Source organism: Spermophilus citellus (genome assembly GCF_964194105.1).
Source record: "Spermophilus citellus genome assembly, chromosome: 4".
Taxonomy (NCBI): domain Eukaryota; kingdom Metazoa; phylum Chordata; class Mammalia; order Rodentia; family Sciuridae; genus Spermophilus; species Spermophilus citellus.
Genome location: NC_138185.1, coordinates 136,953,055 through 136,980,281, shown reverse-complemented (window position 1 = coordinate 136,980,281; position 27,227 = coordinate 136,953,055). Strand labels below are relative to the sequence as shown.

General features: G+C 41.8%; 2 protein-coding genes across 10 annotated transcripts in view; both read right to left on the bottom strand.

The window, feature by feature from the left end:
* The window catches only part of EHD4 (EH domain containing 4), a 90,027-nt gene extending 74,728 nt beyond the window's left edge, over positions 1 to 15,299 (bottom strand). Inside the window, exon 1 of the mRNA XM_081289429.1 lies at positions 14,963 to 15,299. Within this exon, the coding sequence (XP_081145555.1) occupies positions 14,963 to 15,198 (236 nt within the window). The 5' untranslated portion in view covers positions 15,199 to 15,299. The remainder of the gene's footprint in view (positions 1 to 14,962) is intronic.
* A 6,348-nt stretch (positions 15,300 to 21,647) lies between these two features.
* Positions 21,648 to 27,227, bottom strand: part of PLA2G4E (phospholipase A2 group IVE) — a 67,983-nt gene continuing 62,403 nt past the window's right edge. For 4 of the 9 annotated variants that reach the window (XM_081290754.1, XM_081290755.1, XM_081290758.1 and 1 more), the window contains 5 exons: positions 26,734 to 26,841; positions 26,046 to 26,249; positions 25,035 to 25,201; positions 24,055 to 24,238; positions 21,648 to 23,671 (listed from right to left, as the gene is read on the bottom strand). In XM_081290754.1, the coding sequence (XP_081146880.1) occupies positions 23,451 to 23,671; positions 24,055 to 24,238; positions 25,035 to 25,201; positions 26,046 to 26,249; positions 26,734 to 26,841 (884 nt within the window). In that variant the 3' untranslated portion in view covers positions 21,648 to 23,450. Of the gene's footprint in view, positions 23,672 to 23,818; positions 24,239 to 25,034; positions 25,202 to 26,045; positions 26,250 to 26,733; positions 26,842 to 27,227 lie in introns of those variants that run through there. The other 5 variants (XR_014021562.1, XM_081290757.1, XR_014021563.1 and 2 more) reach the window with 5 other exon arrangements.

Below are 27,227 nucleotides of genomic sequence, written 5' to 3'. Positions count from 1 at the left end.
AATTTCTTAATGTGATTAATTTATAAAATATTAAATCAATACCTCAGAGGATATCTTAATGTGAAATAAGAAAGCTAACTAGAGAAACTTGGTACGCCCACTTCTCAGTATGATAAAAGTAATCATGAATATAACTAATACAGCAGATATTGAGAAGACTTCGAAGAATTTACTGAAAATGGTCTAGAGTCAAATGACCAGATACAAATAAAAATTCAAAACTCCAAAGCTGCTTTATATACTCAGCCCAAGAATATAAAGGAAAAAAAATCTTATTCACAAGAGCAGCTGAGTATAAAATTCCTAAGGACAACATTAATAAGAATTATATAGGATATGCAGGAGTAAATCATCCCTTTCTAAGATATATTAAAGAGGGTCTGACTCAAAGAAGTGCTGAAGTCCTGCTTGGGAAGAGCAAATATGAAAATATAACTTAGAGATATAATACAGTTCCAATGCAAATGGATTCCTAAAGGATTTTTTTTGACGTACCTAACAAAGTAATTTTAAAGTTCTCAAAGAATAAGAAAAAATTATAGTACTTGGAAAATAAACAGAAATGACCTGAGAAGAGTGTGAAGCGACCATTTGTTTAAAAGTATTTAAAAGTGACATTATTTAAGACAGGATGGTGCTGGCATGAGAATTTACAAACAAAAAGGATTAAAAATAGTGGATTAGAGAAAGGCTGCATTTCCAGGTGTTCTATGGCTCAGGATTCAAGCAGTGGGAGTACTCCCTCTCAGTGAGGTTCTGGGAATCTACAAGGATACTACAAGTTTACAGGGTAGAGATTCTGCTGCTGAACTAAACCCAGCCAAGACATAATGCACCTTACTCCACACACAAAATAACCACACTTGAACTAAAGCGATACTTCCATACAAAGAATAGAAGAGACAAAACCTCCAAACTAACAACCAGGCCCCAAGGAGGAGTGGGTAGGGGGCCACTCATGGACAATCACGCCTACAATAAAAGCAAAATTAACATAAAAGCTGTAGATGCCATACCTACAAGGGGTATCAAGGTAGATCACTCCAGGGCACTTTGGCAAGAGAAGACTGTGTCTAAAAAGGCCCACACATAAAAGTGGAAGAGAAATCCATCCCAATAGATGCATAAAACCCAATACAGGAATAAAAAAATATGAAAAATGAGGTAACATAACACCTATTAAAGTTCATAATTCACCAGCAACTGACTTCAAAGATATTGAAATGGATGAAATATCAGAAAAATAATTCAAAGAATGATTATAAAAATGATCAATGAACCAAGGAAACAGAAAAAACAAATAAATGAAATAAGAAAGTCAGCATAGAATATGAATGAGAAATTCGATAAGGAGAAAATATGACCAGAATATATAAGAACTCTGGGATAACATTAAGAGATCAAAATTTAAGAATCATTGGAATTAAAGAGGCTTGTGAGATGTAGATAATGGCATAAATTATTTTTCAGGGAAATAACAACAGAAAAATTTTTAAACCTTGAGAGGTATCCCTAAAAAGCTCTTGTGTGAAACAATGTAAGAAGCTTTAGAGGAGAAACAATTGGATTATAAAAGCCTAAATCACTGACTTAATCCCCTGACTGGGATTAACTGAGTGGTAACTGAAAGCAGGTATGGTGTGGCTGAAAGAGGTGGGTTCCTGGGGGCATGGCCTTGGGATGTATATTTTGTTTCTAGCAAGTGGGGTCTCTCTTTGCTTCCTGATCATCATATGAGTTGCTTCCTTCTGTGACACACTCTGACATGATTTTCAGTCTTACCTCAAGCCCTAAGGAATGGAGCCTGTTGTCTGTGGATTGAGACTTCTGAAACTGTGTACCCCCCAATAAACTTTTCCTCCTAAAATAGTTCTGGTCAGATCTTTTAGTCAGAGCAGTGAAAAAGCTGACTGAAACAAAATTAGTACTGTGAAGTGGGGTTGTTACTGTGACAAACCTGATTGTGTGGTTCAGAGCTTTTTGAGTTTTTTGAAACTGTGGGAGGAATTATGCTTAAGCAGTGCACACTGGAAATCCTTGAAATTGTTGTAAGCTGAGCTTAATAGCCAATTCTGGTGGGAACTCAGAAGACCAGAATGCCAATAGGACCATGGACAGTGAAGACAGGGCTTGAGAGGGTTTAGAGGAAAAGGAGGACATTATCAGTGATTGGACTAGAGGCCATTCACATTATGTTCTGGCTGAGAAGCTATCTGCATTTTGCTGGTGTCCTGGGACTTTCTGCAAGGCTGATTTTAAAAGTAATAGACTTCTTAATCTGGTGGAGGAAATTTCCAGACAGCAGAGCATTCAGGTGGTGGCATGGATATTCCTGGTGACTTTTAGCCAAACTTACTGTGATAATCAAGAGCAAAAAGCAGAACAGCAAGATTTGAAAAACTTGGGACTTAAAAAGGTGGGTCTAAAACTGGGGCTAAGGAAGTTACAGTTGTTAAAAACATTTTTTTAAACTTTATTTTGTTTATTTATTCATTTATTTTTATGTGGTGCTGAGGATCGAACCCAGAACCTTGCATGTGCCAGGTGAGCGCTGTACCACTGAGCCATAACCCTAGCCCCAACATTTTCACCACTAAAGAAATGCTACTTTGCCTAGAGATAATAGGAATGATGGCTTGAGGGCATCTCAGGAGCTGGTAAGATCATACCCACCTCAGGCTCAAGGGAGTAAAAGTAAAAATTCTCTTGAGAAGAGACTAGTGGGGTACTCTTCTTGCCCAAGGAGGCATAAGAAGTTTTTTCAGCATACTCAGCTACCAGTGTCCCTGGAGACTTGGCTGCTGCCTGAGATGGCGGCAGACCTTGACATCAGCCAGATGGTGGTGGTTCTGCAGGAATGCAGAATGCTGGAGTTGGGGGGTCATGTAGGCTTCCAGGAAGATTTCAAAGGAAGGCCTGGAAGAGTAGGCAAAGTGCAGCAGGGTTACAGTCTCTGCGGGACTGCCCCTGAAGGGCAAAGCATGGAGATGTGAGGAGGAAGCTGAAGCTGCAGTGGAGACCCCTAAGATTAAGAAATACCAGTAATGTGGGACATCGTTCTAGGGAACCTGCAAGGATCCAGCAGAGAAAAGCCAAAAGAAAGGCCACTTGGCTGCAACCAAGAAGGCCACAGGGGCAGAACTACACAAGCCCTTTGAAGAGAATATCAGGAAGCCATGTACTTAATCCTTATACTGAACGTGGAGCTACAGGACATGTTTGCCCAGCCGGATTTCAGTCTTGCTTTGGTCCCATCCATTCTTTCTATGTCTCTATTTTTGCAAATGGAAATGTTTATTCCATATCATTACATATTGGATAGTTTTAAAAAGCTTTTGATTTTTACAGGAACTCATTATTCAAGCTTTCCCTGAGTCTCAGAGGAGACTTTGGACTTGAACTTTTGGGTAATCTTGTAACTTGAGACTATGGGTTCTCTTGGAGATGGACTAAATATATTTTGCATTGTGAGATGGTCATGAACTTTTAGGGGTCAGGGGTGGAATGTTATAGTTGGATGTGAGGTATCCCCCAAAAGTTCATGTGTGAGAAATGCAAGATGCTTTAGAGAGATATTGAATTATAAAAGCCTTAATCTGATCATTGAATTAATCCCCTGATGGGGATTAATTGAGTGGTAACTAAAGGCAGGCGGGTGTGGCTGGAGAAGGTGGGTCCCTGGGGGCATGGCCTTGGGGTATATATTTTGTACCTGGCAAGTGGGGTCTCTTTTTGCTTCCTGATCATCATGTGACACACTCCAACATGATTTTCAGCCTGCTGTGTGTGAATTGAGACATCTGAAACTGTGAGCCCCCAAATAAACTTTCCTCCTAAAATAGTTCTGGTCAGGTTTTTTAGTCCCAGTGGTGAAAAGCTAAAACAGGAATGAATCATTTTGCAGGGAAATAATAACAGAAAAATTTCCAAACTTTGAGAATAAGATGGACATCTAGATATAGAATGCATTCAGACCCCAAACAGACAAGATCAATAAAGAACCTCTCCACAACACACAATTAAAGTGCCTAACATTCAAAATCAGGATAGAATTTTAAAAGCTGACTGTTAAGCTGGTACTACAGAAAATACCTAAATGGACAACTCATTTTAAGAGTAGCCAAATTATACATTAGAAATAAGTCAAAATGGCAGGAATTAATAAAAATCTGTCTGTAATAACATTGAATGGAAATGGTTTCAACTCTCCAAATAAAAAGACCTAGACTGGGCTGGGGATGTGGCTCAAGCGGTAGCGCGCTCGCCTGGCATGCGTGCGACCCGGGTTCGATCCTCAGCATCACATACCACCAAAGATGTTGTGTCCGCCGAGAACTAAAAAGAAATAAATATTAAAAAAAAAAATTCTCTCTCTCTCTCTCCTCTCTCACTCTCTCTTAAAAAAAAAAAAAAAAAGACCTAGACTGGCAGAATGGATTAAAAGACAAGAATCAACTATATGTTGTTTGCAAGAGACTCACCTTATAGACTTACAGCTATAAGGAAAGTGAAAGGAGGGAATTTGATATACCATGCAAATGAATCCCCAAAACAAGCAGGAGTAAGCCATTCTCATATCTGACAGACTTCAAGCCAAAATTAATCAGAAGAGACCAAAGGAGGTAAAAGGAACAATCCAACAAAAAGACACAATGGTAGTAAACATTTATGCCCAAATGTTGATGCACCTAATTACATAAAACTGACACTATTGGGCTGGGGATGTGGCTCAAGCAGTAGCGCGCTCGCCTTGCATGCGCGGGGCGCTGGGTTCTATCCTCAGCACCACATAAAAAAAAATATGTTGTGTCCACTGAAAAACTAAAAAAAATTTTTTAAAAAAGCCGACACTACTTGAATTAAAAACTCAGATAGACAGTAGTCTATCTAATATTGTACAAAGCAATACAATAATACTGGGTGGTTTCAAAACACCTCTCTCAACAACAGATAGATCATCCAAACATAAACTTAGTAAAGACTCTTCAGAATAAAAAATATTATAATCAAATGGACTTAATAGACATCTATCTATAGAATATTTCATCCAACAACAGCCAAATACGCTTTTTTCTCAGCTGCTCATGGAACTTTCTCTAAAACAGACAACATTTCAGGCCATGAAGCAGTTCTCAGCAAGTACAAAAAAAAAAAAAAAAAGAAAATTTGATATAATTTCTTATCTGATCACAATGTGGTAAAATTAAATATCCACACCCCCCCAAAAAAAAATCTACACTTTTGAACAATGGACAGGTAATAGAAGAAATCAGGGGAAAAATTTAAAAATTCTTAGAATCAAATGAGAATAATGATGCAACGTACCCAAACATCCATGACACTATGAAGGTGGTTCTAAGAGGAAAGTTTATAGCTATGAGTGCCTACATAAGAAAATCAGAAATATCCCAAATAAACAACCTAATGATACATTTCAAGGTCCTTAAAAAACAAGAGCAAATCAATTCCAAAATCAGTAGAAGGAAAGGAATAATTACTATCAGAACTGAAATCAATGAAATAGAGAATAAAAAAATACAAAGGATCAATGATATGAAGAGTTGGCTCTTTGAAAAGATAAATGAACAAACAAAAATATTTGGTCATAAATTTTAAGTATGTTTGCTTACTAATTTAAATTAGGTAAACAGCTGTTAAGGATTGTTTTTTAAGGAGGTTAACAGATCTGTTAGTTTACTTTCACCTTTCCTTTTCATTATATTTAATAATTCTGTTCAGGATAATGTCTCTTTAGCATCATTGCCAGAATTCCCATCTCTATCCCAGTGCCGGTGAAGACTAAGATAAAACCAAACTACAGCTTCTATGATAGTCATCACAGTAAACTGCATAAACTGATGCATCAATGAAATTAACTCAACAAGTAATGCTCAATCAAGGACTCGATTTACTTTGGGAGGAAATGGACATATTGATAGACTCCTCCGATTTGAACTGCCTGCAGAACTTGCCTGGACTATATATCAGTTGCATGCATTGTGAAATATCATCTGATGCAGCGAATTGTGGTACTGCTGGCATATCTTTGCTGATGGTGTCACCAGTGATGCAATTTCCTTGCCAGCGCACCCCATGTTAATTGTGGTAATGCTGGCATATCTTTGCTGATGGTGTCACCAGTGACGCAATTTTTCCAAAGGAGCTGTCAATTGGCTTGGTGTCGTGGCATTTCTGTATCCTCCTCCCTTCTACTAGTGATGGTCTAAAATTTGGGGGCCAACAGAGGTGAGGCAAGAACCTCACCCCCCCACTGGCACCAAGGATATTTGGGGGCCAACAGAGGTGAGGCAAGAAACCTCACCCCCCCACTGGTGCATAGGCCTTTCCACAAGCATGGCTGAATGCTGGACCGGTAGTCAGTGACGGGTTGATCTGATTGCAGTGGATTCAACCTAAGACAGGAGGCTGACGCCTAAAGGTCAGTTTTCCCATGACGGGTAAGAACCATATGTTGAATTGGACAACCTACCAGGCACGGTCCTTAAGCCACATTGCTTGTTGTTTAATTAATCAGAAGGGGGGAGATGCTGAGGGCCATTACCAAGTAGGAAATTTCCTTGCCAGCGTACCCCATGTTAATTTCGCTGTTGACATTGCAATGTTAGGTGACCCTGCCCAAGGACGAGGGTGGATCCAGGATTAGGGTGTATCCTGCAGTTTGAGGAAGTATCCCAGTCCTTGGGTTTAGGGCGTTCCCGGTTTAAGACAAGTTTAAGGCGTTCCCAGTTTAAGACCTTGGATTTTAGGGAAGTTCGATGTTGAGGATTATTGCTGCTGGAATTAGGGCGTTCCTGCTGCCTAAGCTCCTGTTGAACTCTCGTGAGATTCAGAGAGCATTTTGGGAAATAAGCCTCGTGGAGTAGGTGAATTGGGTGGCAGCAGAACTGGGATTGCCCCGAGAACGTGTGTGGAGGCCGGTGTGAGTTCGAGAATAAAGAATTGCTGTTTGAATCTACAAAGCTGTGTGGTGGCTCGTGATTCTGTGCCCAGCCAAGACTGCGGCAAAAATATTTGGTCATAAATTTTAAGTATATCTACATATAAAAAAAAATCACAAAAAGTTAAAAGGCAAGCTTCCAGTCAGAAGAATTTCTATAATAACCATGGAAAAGGATTAATCTTTGTTATTGTGAAAAATATTCAATATATTTATATTGAAAAGACCAATGAAAAGAAATGAAAGTTGGGCAAAGTTCACAGATAATTCACAAAGAAATATAGATGATTATATATATATATATATATATATATATATATATATATATATATTTTAAGTTTAACCTCAATAAAAAAACAGCAAATTATGTTAATACTTTTTAGTTTTATTGACAAATTGGTGAAATAGTGATTCTCAAAATGGGATTTTAATTTGAAATAACTTTTCTGAAAAAGAATATATTAAGAATAAATAAATGTAAGTAAATATATTTAGGAATATATAAGCCTAAAAACTATCTTTTTGATGCAGTAATTTATGCTCAGGCTATTCTAAGAAAAAAAAAACTAGAAATAAAGATTTATGACTAAAAACATTCATCAACATTATGTATAACTGCATAAAATTAGAAACAACTTAAATGCTATAGCTGTACTATAGAATATGATGCAATCATTGAAGTTACTTTTGAAGACTATTTAACGACATAAGAAAATATTCATTGTATATTAAATGAAAAAAATCACTTTACTAGATTGTATTCATCATTTAATATATAGTTTTGTGAGCATGACTTCTATGTCTTCATATAAGTCTTTGTTAAAAATATAAATAGATGGATCCTGGAACAGGTGGAAAGGTCACCAAAGTCAGCCTCCCTCTTCTAGGTTAAAGCTAAGCTTCTTCAGGCCTGATGGCCCAACTGTCATTGTTCCATTAACTGAATCTTCATGTATCAATGGTTCTCAAAGGTTTCCTGGAGGAGGGTGTATAAGAATCACTCTCAGAGAGCCTGCCTCACAGAGATTCTGACTCAAGAGGTCTGAGAATAGACCCTCATATCTTTCTTTTTTAAAGGTCTCCAGGTGATCTGGTCTTCAGCCAGACTCAGGAACTCCAACTTTCTCATTCATATTTTCCTGAAGTTTGAAAAGTACATTGAATGCATTTTAGAAGTAAGTTTCTAGGTGTGAGATGAGGAAGAGAATTTTATAATTAACCCTTGCCCCCCATCTCTCCTGATACACTGCTACTTGCAGGTAAATAATGTAACAAGTTGACAAGCAGCAGACCTGTGGATCTGGCTGTGCCCACTGTTGTGGCCAACACAACAAACCTGCCCTCCTTCTCAGAAGTCCTGTCTCCTTAGTTCTTGAACACTAGCTGCTTACAGGCCCTCTCTATGCCTCATCACCCTGCCTTCCATCTACTTTTAACTCTGAGGTCATGCTCATCTTTAATCAAATCCACATAATGCCTGTGACCAGGGCATGGTTCCTCCCCTCCAGTGCCAGTTGCTAAGGATTTTCTATATTTGATGCCTCACCTCCCACTCATTCCTCAACCCACTGCCATCTGGCTTCCATCACCACCACTTACAGACAAGGCTCTGGCCAAACTTACCCTGGCTCCTGATGGCTAACCCACGGGTTCTGTTTCAATCCTTTTCCCAGAAGCATCTGACCACCCTTCTCCCTTTCTGTGGCTTTTGTAGGGTCATTTGCTGTTCTGCTTGACTTGCACCAACTTCTTTTTTGGGAAATGCTTCTTAAGAAGCTGCCTTCCCTCATGCTTTGGCCATGTGGTTTGGAGGCTGCCCACCCTAATCCAGGAGCTCCATCTCTGGCTCTAGGAATTAGTTCAGGGACTGGGTTTATGGCCATATGGAACCAGTGAGACTCAAATCTGAGACTTGCTGAAACTGTTGGGGAAAAGATTTCTTCTTTCCACTGGAGTTGCTAAGCTGCAGAACGTGAGTCTGTAACTCAAGATGGTCAACTGCACACCCCACAAGGGGCAACTGCCTGAGAAAGAGCCAATATAGACAAAGCAGAGGGATGATAGTGAATCCTGATGGCGTCACTTGGAGTCTTGGGTGTGCCTGAAGCTGGCACATCCTGGTCTGATCAGTCTTATGAAATTTTTTTCTCTCTTTTACTTCAGTCATCTCCAGTTAGATTTCTGGCATTTGTAACCCAAAAATTCCAATGGTAACTCTAGCTACCATTCTCCCTTGGCATTATTCCACCGCTCTGATGACTTTCCCCCTACGGTTTCCACAAGTTCCTTCTCCTCTCACTTTCAAATGCTAGTGTTCCTTATAATCCTAGGACTTCTGGCCTAGACACTGGCTCCCAAATACTGATGCTCCCAAATCCATAATAGCCTAGATATTCCACTGAGCTCGGAATGCCCCTATCAGCCCTCACAGACATCTTCCCTTAGTGTCCACTCAAATACTAACAGGCTTGAATGTAAATGGATAATTATGCCCATCCTTCCTCTTCTTGGGTCCCAGTCTCAGTGAATGGCTCAACCACCACTAGCTATCCCAGAAACCTGGGCTTAATTGCTGACACTCCCCCACCCTCACTCCCTTTTCCTTTTTGGGCAACTATTTTTGGAACATTCCTCAGGGTCCAGATTTAGGTTACATTCTCAAGGAGGTCTTTTCCAGCCCCTAAGCCTACATGATATGTCCTACATGTGACCTGGACAGACTGTGTTTCTTGTATCTTGGCCTTTGTCACCAAGAGCAACAATGGCCTGTTGATTCTTTTTCACGTTATCCATGAGCGTGAGTTCTATGATAGCTGTGCCAACCCCTAAAATCAATATTATCTGAAAAAAATGAATATCAGGACCTGTAGGTGTGATCTTATACTGTATGCTGCAAATATAGTCTATTATTTTATAAAAATTAAATATCTCAACATTCTAGAGAGATCTGTAGAGGGCATGGTATTTGGCACAGAAGACTATAATTTTCATCTGGATAAGAGCAAGAACAACCAAATCAGGCACTTAGTGTTTCTTTAATGGAATTTTTGTTTGTTTTTAATAAATGGATGCCACCAGCCTGCCTCCTAATGAATGCCTTCACTTTCCTTCTCTTTACTCAGTCTAGAGGCTTGTCAAAGGAATAAATTAGGGCTTTTTTTCCTACACTGAATCCATTTCCCTTCATTTTTGGGAAAATTAAGACATTTTTCTGCTTTTAATTTTCCGATACTTTGCATATTCTTCATCATCTCTTCAAAATCACCAAATTCTTTGAGCATAATTGCAAATTCTTTCTTTTTTGTGCATATATTTTTTTATTTATATACGACAGTGGAATGCATTGCAATTATTATTACACATACAGAGCACAATTTTTCATATCTCCAGTTGTATACAAAGTATATTCACACCAATTCTTGTCTTCATACTGTACTTTGGATAATAATGATCATCACGCTCCACCATCATTAATAATTCCATGCCCCCTCCCTTCCCTCCAACCCCTCTGCCCTATCTAGAGTTTGTCTATTCCTCCCATACTCCCTCTCCCTATTCTACTATGAATCAGCCTCCTTTATCAAAGAAAACATTCAGCATTTTTTTTTGGGGGGGATTGGCTACTTCACTTAGCATTGTCTTCTCCAACTCCATCCATTTACCTGCAAATGCCATGATTTTATTCTCTTTTATTGCTGAGAAACATTCCATTGTGTATATATGCCACATTTTTTAATCCATTTATCTATTGAAGGGCATCCAGGTTGGTTCCACAGTTTAGCTATTGTGAATTGTGTTGCTATAAACATTAATGTGGCTGTGTCCCTATAGTATGCTGTTTTTAAGTCCTTTGGGTATAGACCAAGGAGAGGGATAGCTGGGTCAAATGGTGGTTCCATTCCCAATTTTCCAAGAAATCTCCATACTGCTTTCCATATTGGTTGCACCAATTTGCAATTCCACCAGCAGTGTATGAGTGTACCTTTTCCCCCACATCCTGGCCAACACTATTGTTGTTTGTCTTCATAATAGCTGCCATTCTGATTGGAGTGAGATGAAATCTTAGAGTGGTTTTGATTTGCATTTCTCTAATTGCTAGGGATAATGAACATTTTTTCATATATTTGTTGATTGATTGTATAACATCTTCTGAGAAGTGTCTTTCCAGATCTTTGCTGAACTTTTGCAGGACCTGGGCTCTGGGGATGGGGACATCAGGATTGCTCTTCCTAAGTTTTTTTTTGGGGGGGTGGGGGATGGGAGTGTACTGGAAATTGAACCCAGGACCTCCTATATAGCAGGCAGGCATTAAATCCTCAGCCCTTTTTATTTTGAGATAAGGTTTGGCTAAATAGTCCAGGCAGACCTCAAATTTGGATCCTCCTGCCTTAGCTTCCCCAGTAGCTGGGATTATAGGTATGTACTAGAGCACCCAGATTTCCTTTGGGTTTTAATCCCTTCTCAAACAGGGTGGGGTTATAATAATAATAGAATATTTTCTTTAAGAGAAAAGAAGGAAGCAAAATAATAGCAGAGTAGTTCTTCTTTCTATTAATGTTGCAACAACAGCCCCAAGCAGTGGGCCTATCACTTCCTGATTCTTTGCTTTGTTCTAATCATACCTAAAAATTCTCCTTTATTGTCCCAAGCCCACTCCAGTTTTTGACCCTTTGTACTATCCATAAAACTTGTTTCTACATTGCATGTGAGCCCCTGTCCTTTTCCCCTATTAAACACTATATTTAAGTGATAATACTTAAAGTTTTAAAACACAACTATATTATCAAGCATTTGTATAAGAAAATATTGATCATAGCTTGAGATTACTAACCTGAGTGCTATGAATAATGAACAGGTTTGTACACTGACCAGCATACACAGGGGGAAAACCATAAAGGGATTCATGGTGGCTACTTGTTCTCCCTCTCTCATGTTTACTTGTTTTTTTTTTGCCCTTGTGTTCCTTTAGTTTATTTCTACTTTGTTTTCTTTTTAGCATCCATTTTTCTTTTTAAATTATTGCACTGGGACTAATTACAGAATTATGGAAATTTAAAAAATCAGAGGCCATTTGGTGTTGGAAGAGTTAATTATTTCTTTATTTTTTAATTTTATAGAAATACAATTCATATACCAAAAAATGCACCCTTAAAATGCTATAATCTTGGGCTGGGTATATAGCTCAGAGACAGAGCATTTGCCTAGCATGGACGAGGTCCTGGGTTCCATCCCCAGCACCATAAAACAAAACAAAACAAAACCCCCTCAAGTTGTACAACTAACACATTATCCAATTTCAGAACATTTTCATCACTTTAAGAAGAAGCCCAGTAATAGTCTTCCTTCATTCCTTTTGTAAGCTGGATATTCAATTGTCCCAGCACCACTTGTTGAAAAGACTATTCCTTGCCCTACTGAATTGTCAAATTGTTTTTGACAAGTTTCCCCTTGTCAAAAACCAACTGACCATAAATGTGAATGTTTGGTCTTGGACACTCAATTGCATACCATTGGTCTACCTGTCTACCCTTCTGCCAGTGTTGAATGTATTGTTTGCATGGCTATACAGTAAGTTTTGAATCAGAAAGTATGAGTTCTCCAAACTTTGTTTTTTCAAGACTGTTTTACAGTTTTGGCTATCCTGGGTACATAAGAATTATAGAATCAGCCTGACAATTTCTGATCAAAAAACAATAACAAAAAAAGTGAATTACATTCTTAATAGAAAATGTGTTGAGACTATGAATAAATTTTGGGGAGTATTGCCATCTTAACAACATGTCTTCTAATCCAATGGTACAGGATGTTTTTCCGTTTACTTAGGTCTTCCTTAATCTCTTCCAATAACATCACATAGTTTTCAACGTAGAAGTCTTGGTTGCTACTGTAAATGGAATTGCTTTCATTTTCCTTTGGGATTATCACCCCTGAGGTACCTCTTCAGTCCCCCATCTGAATCAAATTCATGTATCCTGTGGCCTCACCATGCTTCCTGTCCACACTGATTTTCTGAACCTCACAGGTCCACCTTACATCCATTGCCCAAGGACAAAGCCACTTAGCTCAGGGAAGGTTTCAAGCACACTGGCTTCTTTTCAGGTGATTCTTCCCTCATCTATGGCCTGCATAGGGCTCCAGTACCTACTGAGAAGTAGTCAATTTGGATGTGGTTGCTAGGAGTTGAATCTCAGAACCCTTCTTAAAACTATACTTAGCCATTCCACAAAGTTTCCCCTAGATAATGAAACTCTTATAAGAATATAATGAAATAGTAATTTGGGGGGAAAAACTGATCCTTGTTCCCATGAATTGAGTTGTGTTCCCCTACATCAAGTCTGCTTATTAATCAGGCTATGGGAGTGGAGAGAGGGCTGCATTGCTTCTAGGTTGGGACTCCCTAATTACACACAAGCACAACAGCAGACAAACAGGAAGAAGTGCCTGGGGTGCTGTGGACATGCCACTACTAAATTATATCAGTGTTATGCTCTTATTCAATGTATGCTCAAAAAAAAAATCCTCCTCCCACTCTTGTACAACTTGGTTGTAATACTTTATTATCCCAGCACTTATAAACTGGTATTACTAAGACCTCAAATGTACCATCTGTTTGTCATCTTTGGAAGAGCCAGTTACTGTAATATATTGATAGTTCATTTCTGAGTATCTGGGGTAACATATTTAATAATATGTTCACTTTACTAATAAACACCAAATAAAATAATTTTAACCTTATTTTCTTCAGTCTTCCTTCATAGTAAATTTACTGTCTAAAATTAAATTCCAGTACACTGTGTACTTGATTTGTGAGTTCATTCACAATGTATTTGCAGGCCTAGATTTAACATATTTCCTATAGTGACAACCACTTTATTTGTAGAAACTATGTAGGTCACTGGAGTGGAGAAAAAGAGGTCACTACTTAACAGAAATGGCATGTGTCCAAATATAGATGCAGTTTTCTAAACACCTGTTGATCATCAAATGATGAAGAGACTGTTAAAATTTCCAAAACCCTGGACACAAAGCTTAAATGATCAGTCACTTTGTTTTAATTGATACGGGGTTTGACCCAGAAAAACAAGTCTTACCAAAAAAAAAAAAAAAAAGAAGCTTTAATATGCTGGCTGCTTTAGAAATAAAATGATTTTAAAAGCAATGAGCTTCAATGTAAATTATTTCTCATCAAGTCACTCAGAGGAAGCTATAAGATTTGAACCACAGGGCAAGCACAGCAATAGCTTCCGGAGATACAGTAAGCAGAACAAATATTTTCAGTTGTCAAGGGTGAGCGGGAAGGGAATGATCCACCTAAGAAATGGAAACTAACAAATAGTAACTTGACACTCCCCCTTAGTTACACAGACTGGTGAGGCTGCTACACACAGCTAACTTCCTACCGTCGGGTAAAGAGGCTGTGCAAAAACTGAACGAAGGCTGGACTCTGCCGGAGTGGGGACCAGGGCTTGGGCAATACCCTCTAATGTTGTGTTCATTCATTCATTAAAGCTATGAGCCAGTCCCGTGCTAGGAACTTACCTGTCCAACTCTGACTCCATGGCCCATTCTGAATCCCACACCTCTGTCCCCATTTCCAGCCCTAGGCATCACTCCCTTATCAAGAAGATGCTTATTATATCGTCGCAATCCTTCCCTTTCCTGGGCCCCCAGGCAAGGGCGCCAGAATTCAGCCAGCCAGAGGAACGCCTTTTCAACAGCAAGGAAGATGGACTGGAGCACGCAGGAGACGGGTTCCAGGGCCCAGGCCGTGTGAGGAGAGCCACCTCGGACTTTAGGCGACCTCGCCCGGAGATGGGGCTGAGAGCACCGTGCTCCGAGGGGTACTGAGGTCAGATCGATACCGAAGGGGGAAGAAGTGGCGAGGGAGGAAGAGGCACCATAGGTTGCGGGAGGGCGGTGGGAAGCTGGTGACCACACGCGCACGTGGGGAGGACCCGCCCAGGTGGTGGGGGAAGGGGCTCTGGCAGGGGCGAGGAGGATTACCTGATGAAGGTGGTCTTGCCAGTGCTGTACTGGCCCACCAGCAGGATCATGGGCTTGTTTTCGAAATCTGCGTCCTCCAGCGCAGGCGAGTGGAACTCATGGAAGCGGTATGCCTCCTCCAGGGGCAACACCTTGCGCAGGTAGAGCGAGCGCAGGCCTCCGGTCACGGTCTGCACAGCGTCCGTGCCGCCCGAGCGCTCGCGCCCACCGGCTTGCCGCCCCATCCAGCTGAACATCCTGTAGCTTGTTAACGTTCCACGCTCACAACCAGCTTGGGGTTAGACCCTCGGTTCGCACTGAGCCGCCACAGCCGCACTCGCCGCAGCCCCGGCCTGGCCCCGCCTCGCCCCGCTACAGCCAATCTCCGGGCGATACGTCACGAGCGGACGTTCATTATTCAGAAGAACTTTCTCAGGTCCTTCCTCATTGGGTCTCTGCCACCGAGGGTGGAGGCATTAGCCAATGGGGAGGAGGCTCTTAATGAATTATTGATGACCAAGTCCTTCTTGAGGGCTGGGCGGGGAGAGGATGCAGCCTGGGCTGAGACGCGTCATCCGAAGGGCCTACTCTGTCACCGGGGCCCCACCTCTGGCCAGGTGGCATAGGCTTCCGGGCAAATCTGAACTGGCAAGGACTAGCCTCTGGAGACCGCTCTGTCTCATGAGACGTTACTCTTTCCAAGCCTTTGGATGTTGATACTGAGGACGAAAAATTCAGAAAGCTGATGAGCAGGGTTTTTACTTGCCGCCGGCAGGTTACTCTAATCCTATTTTACTGGTGAAGATAATTGACATGATTGACAAAAATTGAAGGAGGGAAAGTGGACTTCAATCTATTTGGGTAGATATTTCTTTTTTTTTTTTTTTAAGAGAGAGTGAAAGAGGAGAGAGAGAGAGAGAGAGAGAGAGAGAGAGAGAGAGAGAGAGAGAATTTTTAATACCTATTTTTTAGTTCTTAGCAGACACAACATCTTTGTTGGCATGTGGTGCTGAGGATCGAACCCGGGCCGCACGCATGCCAGGCGAGCGTGCTACCGCTTGAGCCACATCCCCAGCCCCTGGGTAGATATTTCTTCTACTTCGCCACTCTGCCTCCGTTAATTGTCAATCGATGGCCATTTTCCTTTAGTTTTCTATAAAACCGAAGATTCAGTATTTTTTTTCTGTAAAACCAAAGGTTCAGTCATCACCCTCATTATTACAGTATCCTCATTATTACAATCTAATTTCAACATACAAGACACTTTTGTCCCTTCCTAGCTGTCTCTTTTCTAGATTAAAAGGACACTTACCTAAATAGGGATTGAGAAAAATAATCAGTATCACCTTTAATATCCTAGGTTATGGTTTAAGAATATTTCTCAGTTGTTTTAGATGATTTCTTAAGTGTAATCAACAGGGTCATCTATATAAGAATAACCCGAGATGCTTGTTAAAATGCAGATTCACAGTCCCCAGTCCACACCTACTGAGTTAAAATATTGAGGAGAGAGGGAGTTCAACAAGTGCCCAGACTATTCTGATATACCCTAAATTTGGGAAAATATGATGTTCTGCATTACTTACCCCCCACCCCCATGGTGAGGATCAACCCAGGACCTTGGGCATGCTAGGCAAGCACTCTACCACTGAGCTACACTCTCAGCTCCTATATTACTTTTTTTTTTAAGTTATAGGTGGACACAATGTCTTTATTTTTTGCTTTATGTGGTGCTGAGGATCAAACCCAGTGCCTCACACATGCTAGGCGAGCACTCTACCTCTGAGCCATAACCCCAGCCCCCTACATTACTTCTTGAACTTGATAGAAATGCAGATTCAGTAGGTATGGGGTAGGGCCTAAGACTGCATCTCTAACAAGCTCCCAGCTTTTGCCAGTGCTGCACATAAACATTTATAATAGCTTTATTAAAAATTGCCAAAATTTGGAAGCAAAAAGATATACTTCAATAGGAGTATGAATAAATAAATTGTTATATATCTAGACAGAAAACTATTAGGGATATTAAGAAAATTTAGCAAGATTTCTGGATTCAAGATACACATACAGCGGGGCGCAATGCTGCATGTCTGTAATCCCAATGGTTTGGGAGGCTGAGGCAGGAGGATCTCGAATTCCAAGCCAGCCTCAACAACTTAGCAGGGCCCTAAGTAACTCAACACGACCCTGTCTCTAAATAAAATATAGAAAAGAGCTGGAGATCTGGCTCAGTGGTTAAGTGTCCCTGGGTTCAAGTCCCAGTATTAAAAAAAAAGTACAAAACCATCTATATTTCTATATATTAGAAACAATTGGACATTGAAATGAAAAATTAATATCACTTGCCAAAACAACAAAACTGTGAAATACTTAGTAATAAGCCTAATAAAAACAGGTATACCTATATATAGAGAACCACAAAACATTCTAAGAGAAATAAAAAGGCCTAAATACATTGTATTGAAGATTCAATATTGTTAAGATGTTAGTTTTAACCAAATTGATGTATAGATTCAGTGCAATAAAAATCCTAGCAATTTTTAATTTAGTAGAAATTGACAAAATGATTTTAAATTTCATATGTAGATGCTAAGGACTTACAACACCCCAAACAATTTTGAAAATAAAAAAGTAACATAATTGAAGAGCTTATACTATCTCATTTCAAGACTAATCAAGATACAGAAATCAAGATAATGCAGTAACTGATAGAAAGATAATCTAATATGTCATGCATCACTAATGATGTTTTGGTCAACAACAGGCCACGTATCACAACAGTGCTCTCATAAGATTATATCATCTAGTGACAGCATAGCCATCTTAGTTTGAATTGAAGAGCTCAGGGTATATCTCAGTGGTAGAGCATATGCTTAGCATTTAAGAGCCTGTATTCCATTCCCAACACCAAAACAAAACAAAAATATCACTAGAACAATAGAATATCTGTATACCAAAATTCAAGTTTTTATCCATACCTCACACTATGTGCAAAAATTAACTCAAAATGAACACTAGGCTTAAATATAAAGTTTAAAATCATAAAAAATTTTTGAAGAAGACATAGGAGAAAATTTGTGTGACTTTGAGTTAAGGAAGGACTTTTTAGGGGACTGGTGATGTAGTTCAGTTGGTACAGCATTTGCCTCATATGCTCAAAACCCTGGATTCAGTCCCCAGCAACACACATGCATGCAAGCACACACATAAATTTCTAGATAACACTGAAAGCATAATTCATACAAAGAAAAAATTTGATAAATTTTACTTCATCAAAATTAATTCTGACCTTTGAAAGGACTATTAAGAGAATGGAAAGACAAGGTAGAATACATTTATAAATCACATATCTGATTAATGATTTGTACCCAGAATATATAAAGACATTTTAAAATTTAATAAGAAAGCAAACAATCCATTTTTTTAAATGGGAAAAAGATCAAGAGATACTTCACAAAAGAAGATATATAGTGGGCAAAGAAGCTCATGAAAAAATGTTTAACATCACTGGTCATTGGGAAAATGCAAAGTGTGTGTGTGTGTGTGTGTGTGTGTGTATTTTGAAAAGGAAGGAAATGGTACAATAGTTTGGCAGTTTCTTAAAAAGTTAAACACACACATACCACTTGACCAAGCAGGACAGAGCTAAAGAAGGATCTCAAAGGACATGAGAAAGCTTTTCTGGTGAAGGTTTTATTCATTACCTTGATTATGATGATGATTTCACAGTTGTATACATATGTCAAAATTCACCAGATTATGTACTTTAGGTATATGAAGTTGATTATATGTCAATTAGACCTTTATTAGTTGTTAAAAGTGCTTATAATTTTGACTTGGAAATTTACCCTGAAGAAATTTATCTTGAGAAATAGGAAATGTAAAGCTTTATCCAAGAGGCTGTTTATCAACATAACATTTATAATAACAAAAAGCTGTAACTAGTTGTCTTCCATGAAGGATTAGTTAAGCAAATAAAGAAATCCTATTCAGTCATTGAAAATTGTGTCATATGTCATATGAGAAGACTATTAATGATCTGCAAAAATGTTTGGAGTATATTTTGAAGTAAAGAAAGGCTAGATTACAATGTATATGCAAATGCAATGGAAAACAGTATGGTGGTGCCTCAAAAAATTCAAATAAAATTATCATATGATCAAGCAATTCCACTTCTAGATGTATATCCCAAAGAGTGGAAAGCAGGGTCTCAAGGAGGTGTTTGTGCCCTCCAATTTACAGCATTATTCACGATAGCCAAAAGTCAGAAACAACCCAAATGTCCATCAAAGGATGAATGGCTAAACAAAATGTTACATATATGTTATATTTATAAAAAGTATACATTTATCAACTGAGGTTTATCTATATCTCTATATGACTGATATATGTATCAGTTGTAGAAATAACTGATATATATGTAAAAGCTTTGAAAAGGGAGGAAATTTTTACACATGCCACAACATGGGTGAAAATTTAGGACCTTACAGTAAGTGAAATAAACTAGGTTTTAAAAGACAAATATGGAGTTGAGGATGTAGCTCAGTGACTGAGCATGTACTTAGTGTGTTCAAAGACCTGGGTAATCCCCAGCATCAAATGGAAAAGAAATACAAAAGATGAATATTGTGTGATTCCACTCACATGAGATTTCTAAAGTTGTCAAATTCATAGAAACAGTAGAGTAACGGCTATTAGGGGTTGGAAGGAGGAGAAATGGGGAGTTATTTAATGAGTATAGAGTTTCAGTTTTGCAAATCGTAAAAGTTATGGAGGTCTGCTGTATTACTGAACTGTGCTCTTAAAAATGGTTGCAATCGTAAATTTTGTGGGTTTTTTTTTTTTTTTAACCCTGAGTGCCATTTGAGAAGGCTGACCGTGCTGGGGATGCCACATGAAGGTGCTCTCATTGACAGTCCTAGCTGAACCCATCCTGCATCCATCCTGAAAGTGAATCTGTTAGCCCCAGTTTCTCCACACCAGCCACCGAGTCATTCCAGAAGAGGCCCCAAACATGGAGCGGAGACCAGAAAGTAACCTTTCCAGATTCCTAAACCACAGAAATCTGTGAGCATAATAAAAAAGCAATTATTTTATGCCCTTTTGATTTGAGGGGGTTTGTTGCTTAGGAATAGATAGCAGGAACCACTGGTAATTCTTATCATCTTCAGATAAAAGTTTAGTTCTCTTTCACATAAAAGAAATCCAGAAATAAGCAGTCCATATCTGATTTGGTGATGTCATAGTCTGCAAAAACCAAGACCTCTTTATCCTCTCTGTTGCCTGGAATGCAAACCTAATGGGTGGAGCTCCAGCTGTGATGTTTGACAATCTTGGCAATCTTGAGGATGGCAAAAAAGAACTTAATGAAGCCTGGGTCTCTGATATGAAATAGAGAAATAAATGTTTATTTTGCTTAAGCCACTGGAATTTTAGATCTTTAGGTTATATAGTGAAACTAATGTTAATGGGTACAGAATACACACACACACACACACACATACACACACACACACAGGGGAATGCATAGGAAGACTAAAATGTGTGTGTGTGAGAAGGAGAACATAGAGTGAAAATATAGAGTGAGAAGTTGGGAGAGCTAAGGAACCTGTGGAATATCAGCAGTTAAAGAGAAGTAGGGGAGGAGCAGCAGGAGGAAGGGCTCCTACCTTGCAGTGGGCAGAAATCCAGGACTGAAGTTGGCAGGTGTCCAAGTAACCTGGCCCTTCCCTGTGGAGGTGGTTGGGGTGAGAGCCCTGCTGTGTGCCCTTTTGTACATAACTCACATGCAGGCCTCCCACACAGGACCAGAAGGACACTCCTTGAAGTTTCAAGTCACTTTTGACTCCTTTTTATTGTCCCAGTACCTGCAACAGTAACTGGCAGGCAATACTTGTCTGCAAGCTAAATGGAATGGAACAGCCATTGCCATTGGCAAGGAAGTCATGGGAAGGGAGGGTCTCAGGGAGGAGGGAGTGGTCTGCAGTGCCAAGTGCTGAAAACAATTGAGTAAGATAAGACCTTGAAGGGCTGGTGGCATTTGGCTCCATGGAGGACATTGGTGACCTTGGAGAGAAGTGTTTTCCTGGGGATGTAGAGGCAAAAAACATACTGAATGGGCCTCAGCCAGGAAGGAGATGGGGAGACAGGATGGGTTGGAGGGATTGTTTTTATATTTTCTAGTTAATCGTGCTTCTAGGCAGAGTGCTGGGGACCTGAGAGAAAGCCTCCTGGACCTCTGCAGGTCATTATGCTTTCTCCTATCAGAGTTGATGACAAATCCGTCATTTTATTATCTAAGTCATTGTTTAATTTCTCATGTATTAAAATCTCTCCATGTCTCCCCTCTGCCCCAACTAAAACCCAAGTTCCAGAACAGAGACTGTTTATAGGCTGCTGGCACAAAGTAGGTGCTCTGTTGTTGCCAACTGCCTTTTCTTCCCCTCAATCAATTTCCTGAAAAACATCTGGGCTTGAAGCAGCTGACTTCATGTAAACAGAGGAGACCTCACCACAAGAAGTGGGACCCAGGGGTAGGAAATAAAGCCATCTGAGTTGGCATGGGGTGGAGACGGCCTGTTCCTGCCTCCAGCAGTGGTGAGGAGGGGTCCTGGAGGGAGAAAAACATTATGGGAGCCAGACCCAGGATGAGGGCAGGAGCTACTCCCGTTTTGCATCCTCAGATAATGAACGCAGATGAACTGACAACCTTTAGCGACATGGCCATTTATTCTGTGTTCAAATAATACAATGATTTTATTAACTTCATTTGCATGTTCTGATGAATTCAATGCATGGCTAACTTCACCTTACCACAACAAGTCCATAGCTTGGTATGTTCTGATTGCTGGGGAGCCTGTTCCCTATAGCTGCCTGCTCTGGTGGAGGAAAGGGCAACATTTCAGGTTAGCCTTACCTGGGTAGGGACCAGTTTTGCAGGTCTAGAAGCCCTGTTTATCAGGGGCTTAAGAGAGTCAATGGATTCATGCTTTCCAAGGTAATGGGAGAAAGTGGCATAAATCCATGCTCCAAATTTTAACACACAAAGAATCATCTGGGCAGGGTGGGGATGGGGCTGAGTCTCCTTGCAATGCAGTTTCCATTCCTCATGGTTGGGTGGGACCTGTGAGTCTGCATTTCTAACCAACATCACATCACACTGAGTATGAGGAAGTAAATGGGAGCCCATTTTTCTTCTAAATTTTGGGTACCTGTCACCACTTTCCCAACAACCAGAGGACTATTCAAGGAGCATGGATGTCCAGAAAGAGAGTGGTGCCTTCCAAGCTTGCTGGGCTTCACTTGGACCACATGTCCTTCTGCCCTTTTGGCTTCACCTTCTATCTGGTGAAGGCATCCTCGTGGCTCAGCTTGCACCTTTCTTCAGTGAAGTCCCCAGCCTGCAGAGGTTATGTTGATTATGTTGATTGAGCTTCTCTGTGTCCTAGGGCTTTTCCAGCAACTTGGTGAGAAGCCATCTCTCAGGATGAGTTCTCTCTCCTCACCTTTCTGAGCTCATCCTTGATAGTTTGGTTCTGAGTCAATCGCCAAAAACTAGGATGTCCTGATTGGGGTGTTTACATGATAAATAAGAGGAATCACACTTAGAAAGAAATAATCTCTTCTGGAAGCCAGAGTGATACGGTGGTAAGAGCTGAGAGGTGCTGCTGGGGCAAGTTCAACAGTGAGCATCAGCCATGCTGGCCAGCATGGCCCACCTGGAGCAATTTACCTGTGGCCTGCCCAGATCTCCCTGAATTGCATCCCAGATCCTTGTCTGTGAGCCTGAGCTGCAGAATTGGCTTTGCTTGGCATTTCATGGAGGTGGATACTTTGCCTGGTGTGGATCATGTGTATCACCAGCCCAGGGTGGCTGGACAGGTTACACTAACGTGGGTCACCTCTTTGGCTTTATGGTGGTAGAGACCAGTATGTCTCTAGCTCTCCATCTAGAGACACCTGGCCTAGCTTCTAGCTTCAGGCTTCCTACTAATACCTTGATTCATAAAAGTAAAAAAAAAAATCACAAAATGTTATTGATTATAAAAATAATAAGAATGCAATTATTATCTTAAATTTTAAAAAGTATTTTTCCAGAGAAACCCAGAGTACTTTTCAGTCTTCCTGTGCATTCCCCTAGGCCTGCCATGGGAGGAGGAAGAGGAGTTAGAGAGGGTAGGGCTGTTGGACAGCCTCCACTTCCTGTTCTGAGTCTGAAATTTCTTGGAAACCAGCCAGTTTCTGCTCTTCACACTCGAGGTATGCGTGGGAGCTTGTGGCCTTCCCTGCGGGAAAGTGGTAAAATAAATTCCTAGGAGTATAAAACCCCAATATGGCTCCTGGTTATGTTCCTTTGTTTCTCTCCCCTTTTTAAAATGTTACTTTTTTATAGGAAGCCCAGGCCAGCCTGCCTGCACCGCTGGCCAGAGAGCTGGGCTACCTGCACGGGCCACAGAGTCTGGGCCACTGACAGGAGAAGCAGACACAGGATGGACGGGCTGCCAGGGGCTTAGGAAGGACACTGGTTCTTGAAACGTTTCTTCCTTTCCACCGCCAGCCTCAGAGACTGAAGGAGCTTGTCTTTGTTATTCAGGATGTTGTACTCAGAGAGTTTCACCAGTTTGTCAAAGGCAGCCTCCGTATAGGTCAGTTCCTTGGTGGCATAGGGGGAGTGGGGGCCATAAATATCCACCTGGCCCAGCTCCATCTCCTCAGGGCTCCTCTCCACACCTGGGGGCAGCAGAGGGACTCACTGGAGACTCTTACTATGTCAGGTTGTAAGGATTTGTTTCCACCTCCTTCCCCCGGCCCACCCTGCATGCGCTAACAGACATATCTGCATGAAAACACGGACAGCATGCACACTCACATGCTTACCCGCACCCTCTAAGCTCCTTGGGGTCCATCTTAGGATTCTCCTGGCACCAAACAGTGCCAGGCACATAGTTGGATGTCAATGAGTGTTGAAGGACTAAAAGAGTTGGAGATGACATTTCCAACCGTCCAAAGGTTGGCTCAGCCAGCCTGACGGGTTAGTGCTATCAGGACACTTCCACAGTCTAAAGACAAGAGCCAGCAGGTGCTGGGGACAGAGTCAGGCAGAGGCGGCTCACCCGGTGCCTTGTACTTCTGGAAGGTGTCATTGATGAGTGGGAAGAAAGCCACGATGGGAGCATCGGGGTCCTGGGGATGTTCCAGCAGGTAGCACTCCTTGAGACTGCCGTCCTCATCCTGGAGCTCATAGCCGGGGAAGGGGATGTTCTGTGTGGTGCAGTACTCGCAGGTTTGTTTCAGGGGCTAGAATATCACCAGAGGATGTGTTTGAGATCGGAGGGCCGGGGATGGACAAGACACACAGAGTCCATGGATCCAGCTTCCTGACTTCTCTAGCTAACAATTCCAGTTCCCAACTGATTGCCCAGTTTGGATACATTTAGAAAAAAGCAGGTCAGGACAAAAAACCTGAGGCAGTAGGTTGGTACACCTGTAGCTTTGAGTTCCTTCCCAGGAAGGATGTTGATGATGTTTCACCCAATACAGACCCGGGCAGGCTGTGGGTGTGACAGTGACTGGAGCTGGCCATGTACAGGTGTGGCAGGTCAGGCTCCTGTGGATATGCATGGATTTTGGAACTGGCAAGTGTCACAGGGCTGGACTCTGAAATGTGCCTTTAAAAATGTGATGTGGGCTGGGGCTGTAACTCAGTGGAAGAGCACTTGCCTAGCACGTGTGAGGCATGGGGTTCCATCCTTAGCATCACATGAAAATAAATCAATAAAATATTGTGTCCATCTACAACTAAAAATATTTTTAAAGAAATGTGATGCAACAGAAAGAGTACTGGACTTAGTTCCACACCTGTTAAATAGCTCATTTTCTGTGTGACATTGAGCAAGTCACTTACCCTCCCTACGGCTCAGTTTTCTCATCTGTAACACTGGGATAATAGCAGCTGTGCTGTCTACCTCAAAGAGCTGTGTAAGGACCAGGTGTAAGGACACTGTCATTTATTTACAAAGTATGGAGGCCTCTGAGGTGTGGCACTGCTTCCCAGGCCCCAGGGCTCAGGTGGAGCCCAGCTGGCTGCACTTGCCTTCGTCTGGGACCCTGCACAGTAGTTGAGGTGGATGATGAGGTCGGCTTTCCTCTCTGGCCTGAGGAGAGGCGGGTAGCTGGAGTTGACAAAGAAAGCGGTGTCTAGCAGGCACAAGTGTTTTGCAAACTCTGTCAGCTGGTTTGGGAAGTGGTCCAGCACCGTGTCTGAAAGCCAAGCCTTCTGGTTACCAATATGATTAGTGCCCTGGTGTCAGCCAAGGGTGGGGCTTCTGGTGTGGACAGAGTACCCTGCCTGGAGCCTCCTTCCCCTCAGCCTGGGCCTCCAGCCTTCGCCCTTCTGACCAGGTTGCCATTGAGTCCCATGGCTCCTCTGTTTAGGCTAATAAAATGGGGGTTTAGCAAATCTTGGTTATGCATAGAAAACCCACTATGATCCAGTCACAGCGGGTCTTAAGGGTCGCAGGGGCTTAAGAACATCCTATAAGTTAAGGCTAACCTTGGGCCCAGGCCTGCTGTCTCTTCTGCCCTAGACTGTGAGAACAAGGACTAATAGGCCAGACTCAAGCAGCCATTGCACTCTGGCCAAATAAAATACCAAAGAAAGTAGAAAGTCAACCTTGGAACCTTCTTGGGGAAGGAGGTGCTGAGTCAAAGGCACCAGAGCATAGGTTAAGGTCTTGCTCACCCCTTGGGGTTTCTGAGTTGGGCCATTCTTGCCCAACTCCAATGGGACACCACTCACCCCAGAGCACAACTGCAGAAAGTAAGGGTCCATATTTCCCCAGTATGGGGAATGGGTCCAGTTTCTGCTGCTGGGATTGTTGAGCAGATTCTGTACAGTTATATAGTCAATTAATTAAATACCACACCACCCCCTGCTGGCACACAAATACTCCATGCTGGATGATACTGCCAAAGGTGGACCTGGATTCTATCTGATGATGGTGGCCAGAGGAGTCTTCTTATTCTTTCTCCATGGCAGCCTCTATATCCTCTTCTCCCTCCTCCCAACAAACCCAGCCCTGGAGAAGCACCCTGGCAGAAGTACCTTTCCACATGGAGAACTGACTGTTCTGGAGGTAGTCAGTGTGTAGCTGCAGCCCAAACATGAAGTTGTGGAACTCAGACACGAAGGGCCGATGGGTAAGGATGTCTCGGAAAGTATTGGATAGCCAAGACCCAGGAATCGCTACTGTGGTCTCCAGGATGTCAGCATCACATTTGGGGATTTCAGGCAGGAGCGGCTCATCTTCTGCACGGGAGAGGGATGGAAGGCAGGTCACAAGAGTTTGGGTCCCCGGATTGCCCAGGTGAAGCGCCACCTGGGCCTGGGGTGAGTTACTATAAGTGACCTTCCTTGCCCAGCTCTCAAGACTCTGGCCCCACAACCAGAAGGACCCAGCTGAGTGGCATGGAACAGGGACAGGTAGTGGAGAGGGGAGGGTGGGCCTTCAATAAGGAGGTACCAGAGAGGACAGAGTCCACAAGAGCGACCTTTAACTGTGCACAGATCCCTGCTCTCATCAGCTCTCCTGGGCACTGGAGGTGTCCTCCTGGGCCTTTGTAGAGGTTCTACCTATAATCACCCTGCCTGGAGGGTGACATTCCAACCCAGCTACCTTCTCTGGGCCATAGATACAATGTGGGAACATGTGGCAGGCACAGGGTCCTCCGTTCATGGTCCATATCCCACCCACACACACCTAATCATAAGGGGAAGCCAGTGGGTCACCCACCAATGTCATGCACCTTCTTCCTCGTCCACCTGTGGAAAAACTCCTCTGAGGTGTGGGACAGATTCCAGGCATCGAGCAGGTTCAGGGAGAAGATGCTGCTCCACAAACCTAGGGAAGCAGAGCAGCCAGAGCAGCCGTGAACAGTTCTCTCCAGGAGCCCTCATAGACCTGACGGTTCTGCCTTGGCCTTGATTCCTCCTTGGGCCAGACTGCTCAGTGGGTGGGACAGACTTTGATTTCCTTCTGCCCTGGTGACTGATGGTGCCAGCCCTCAACTCTTTTCCCTCCCCTCAGTGTAGGTAGCATCTGGGAAGGTGTACAGGGCATACCCCCAGCAGGGGCTAGACACTGACAAGTGCAGCTTCAAGTCCAGGTCCACCCCTTGGATCAGTTCACACAGCTAAAGCATTTAGGATATGATGAGCACTTGACATATGTAATGCTATTTCTTATTATTTAACAGATGTAATATTAATAAAACTTGTTTTAAATTT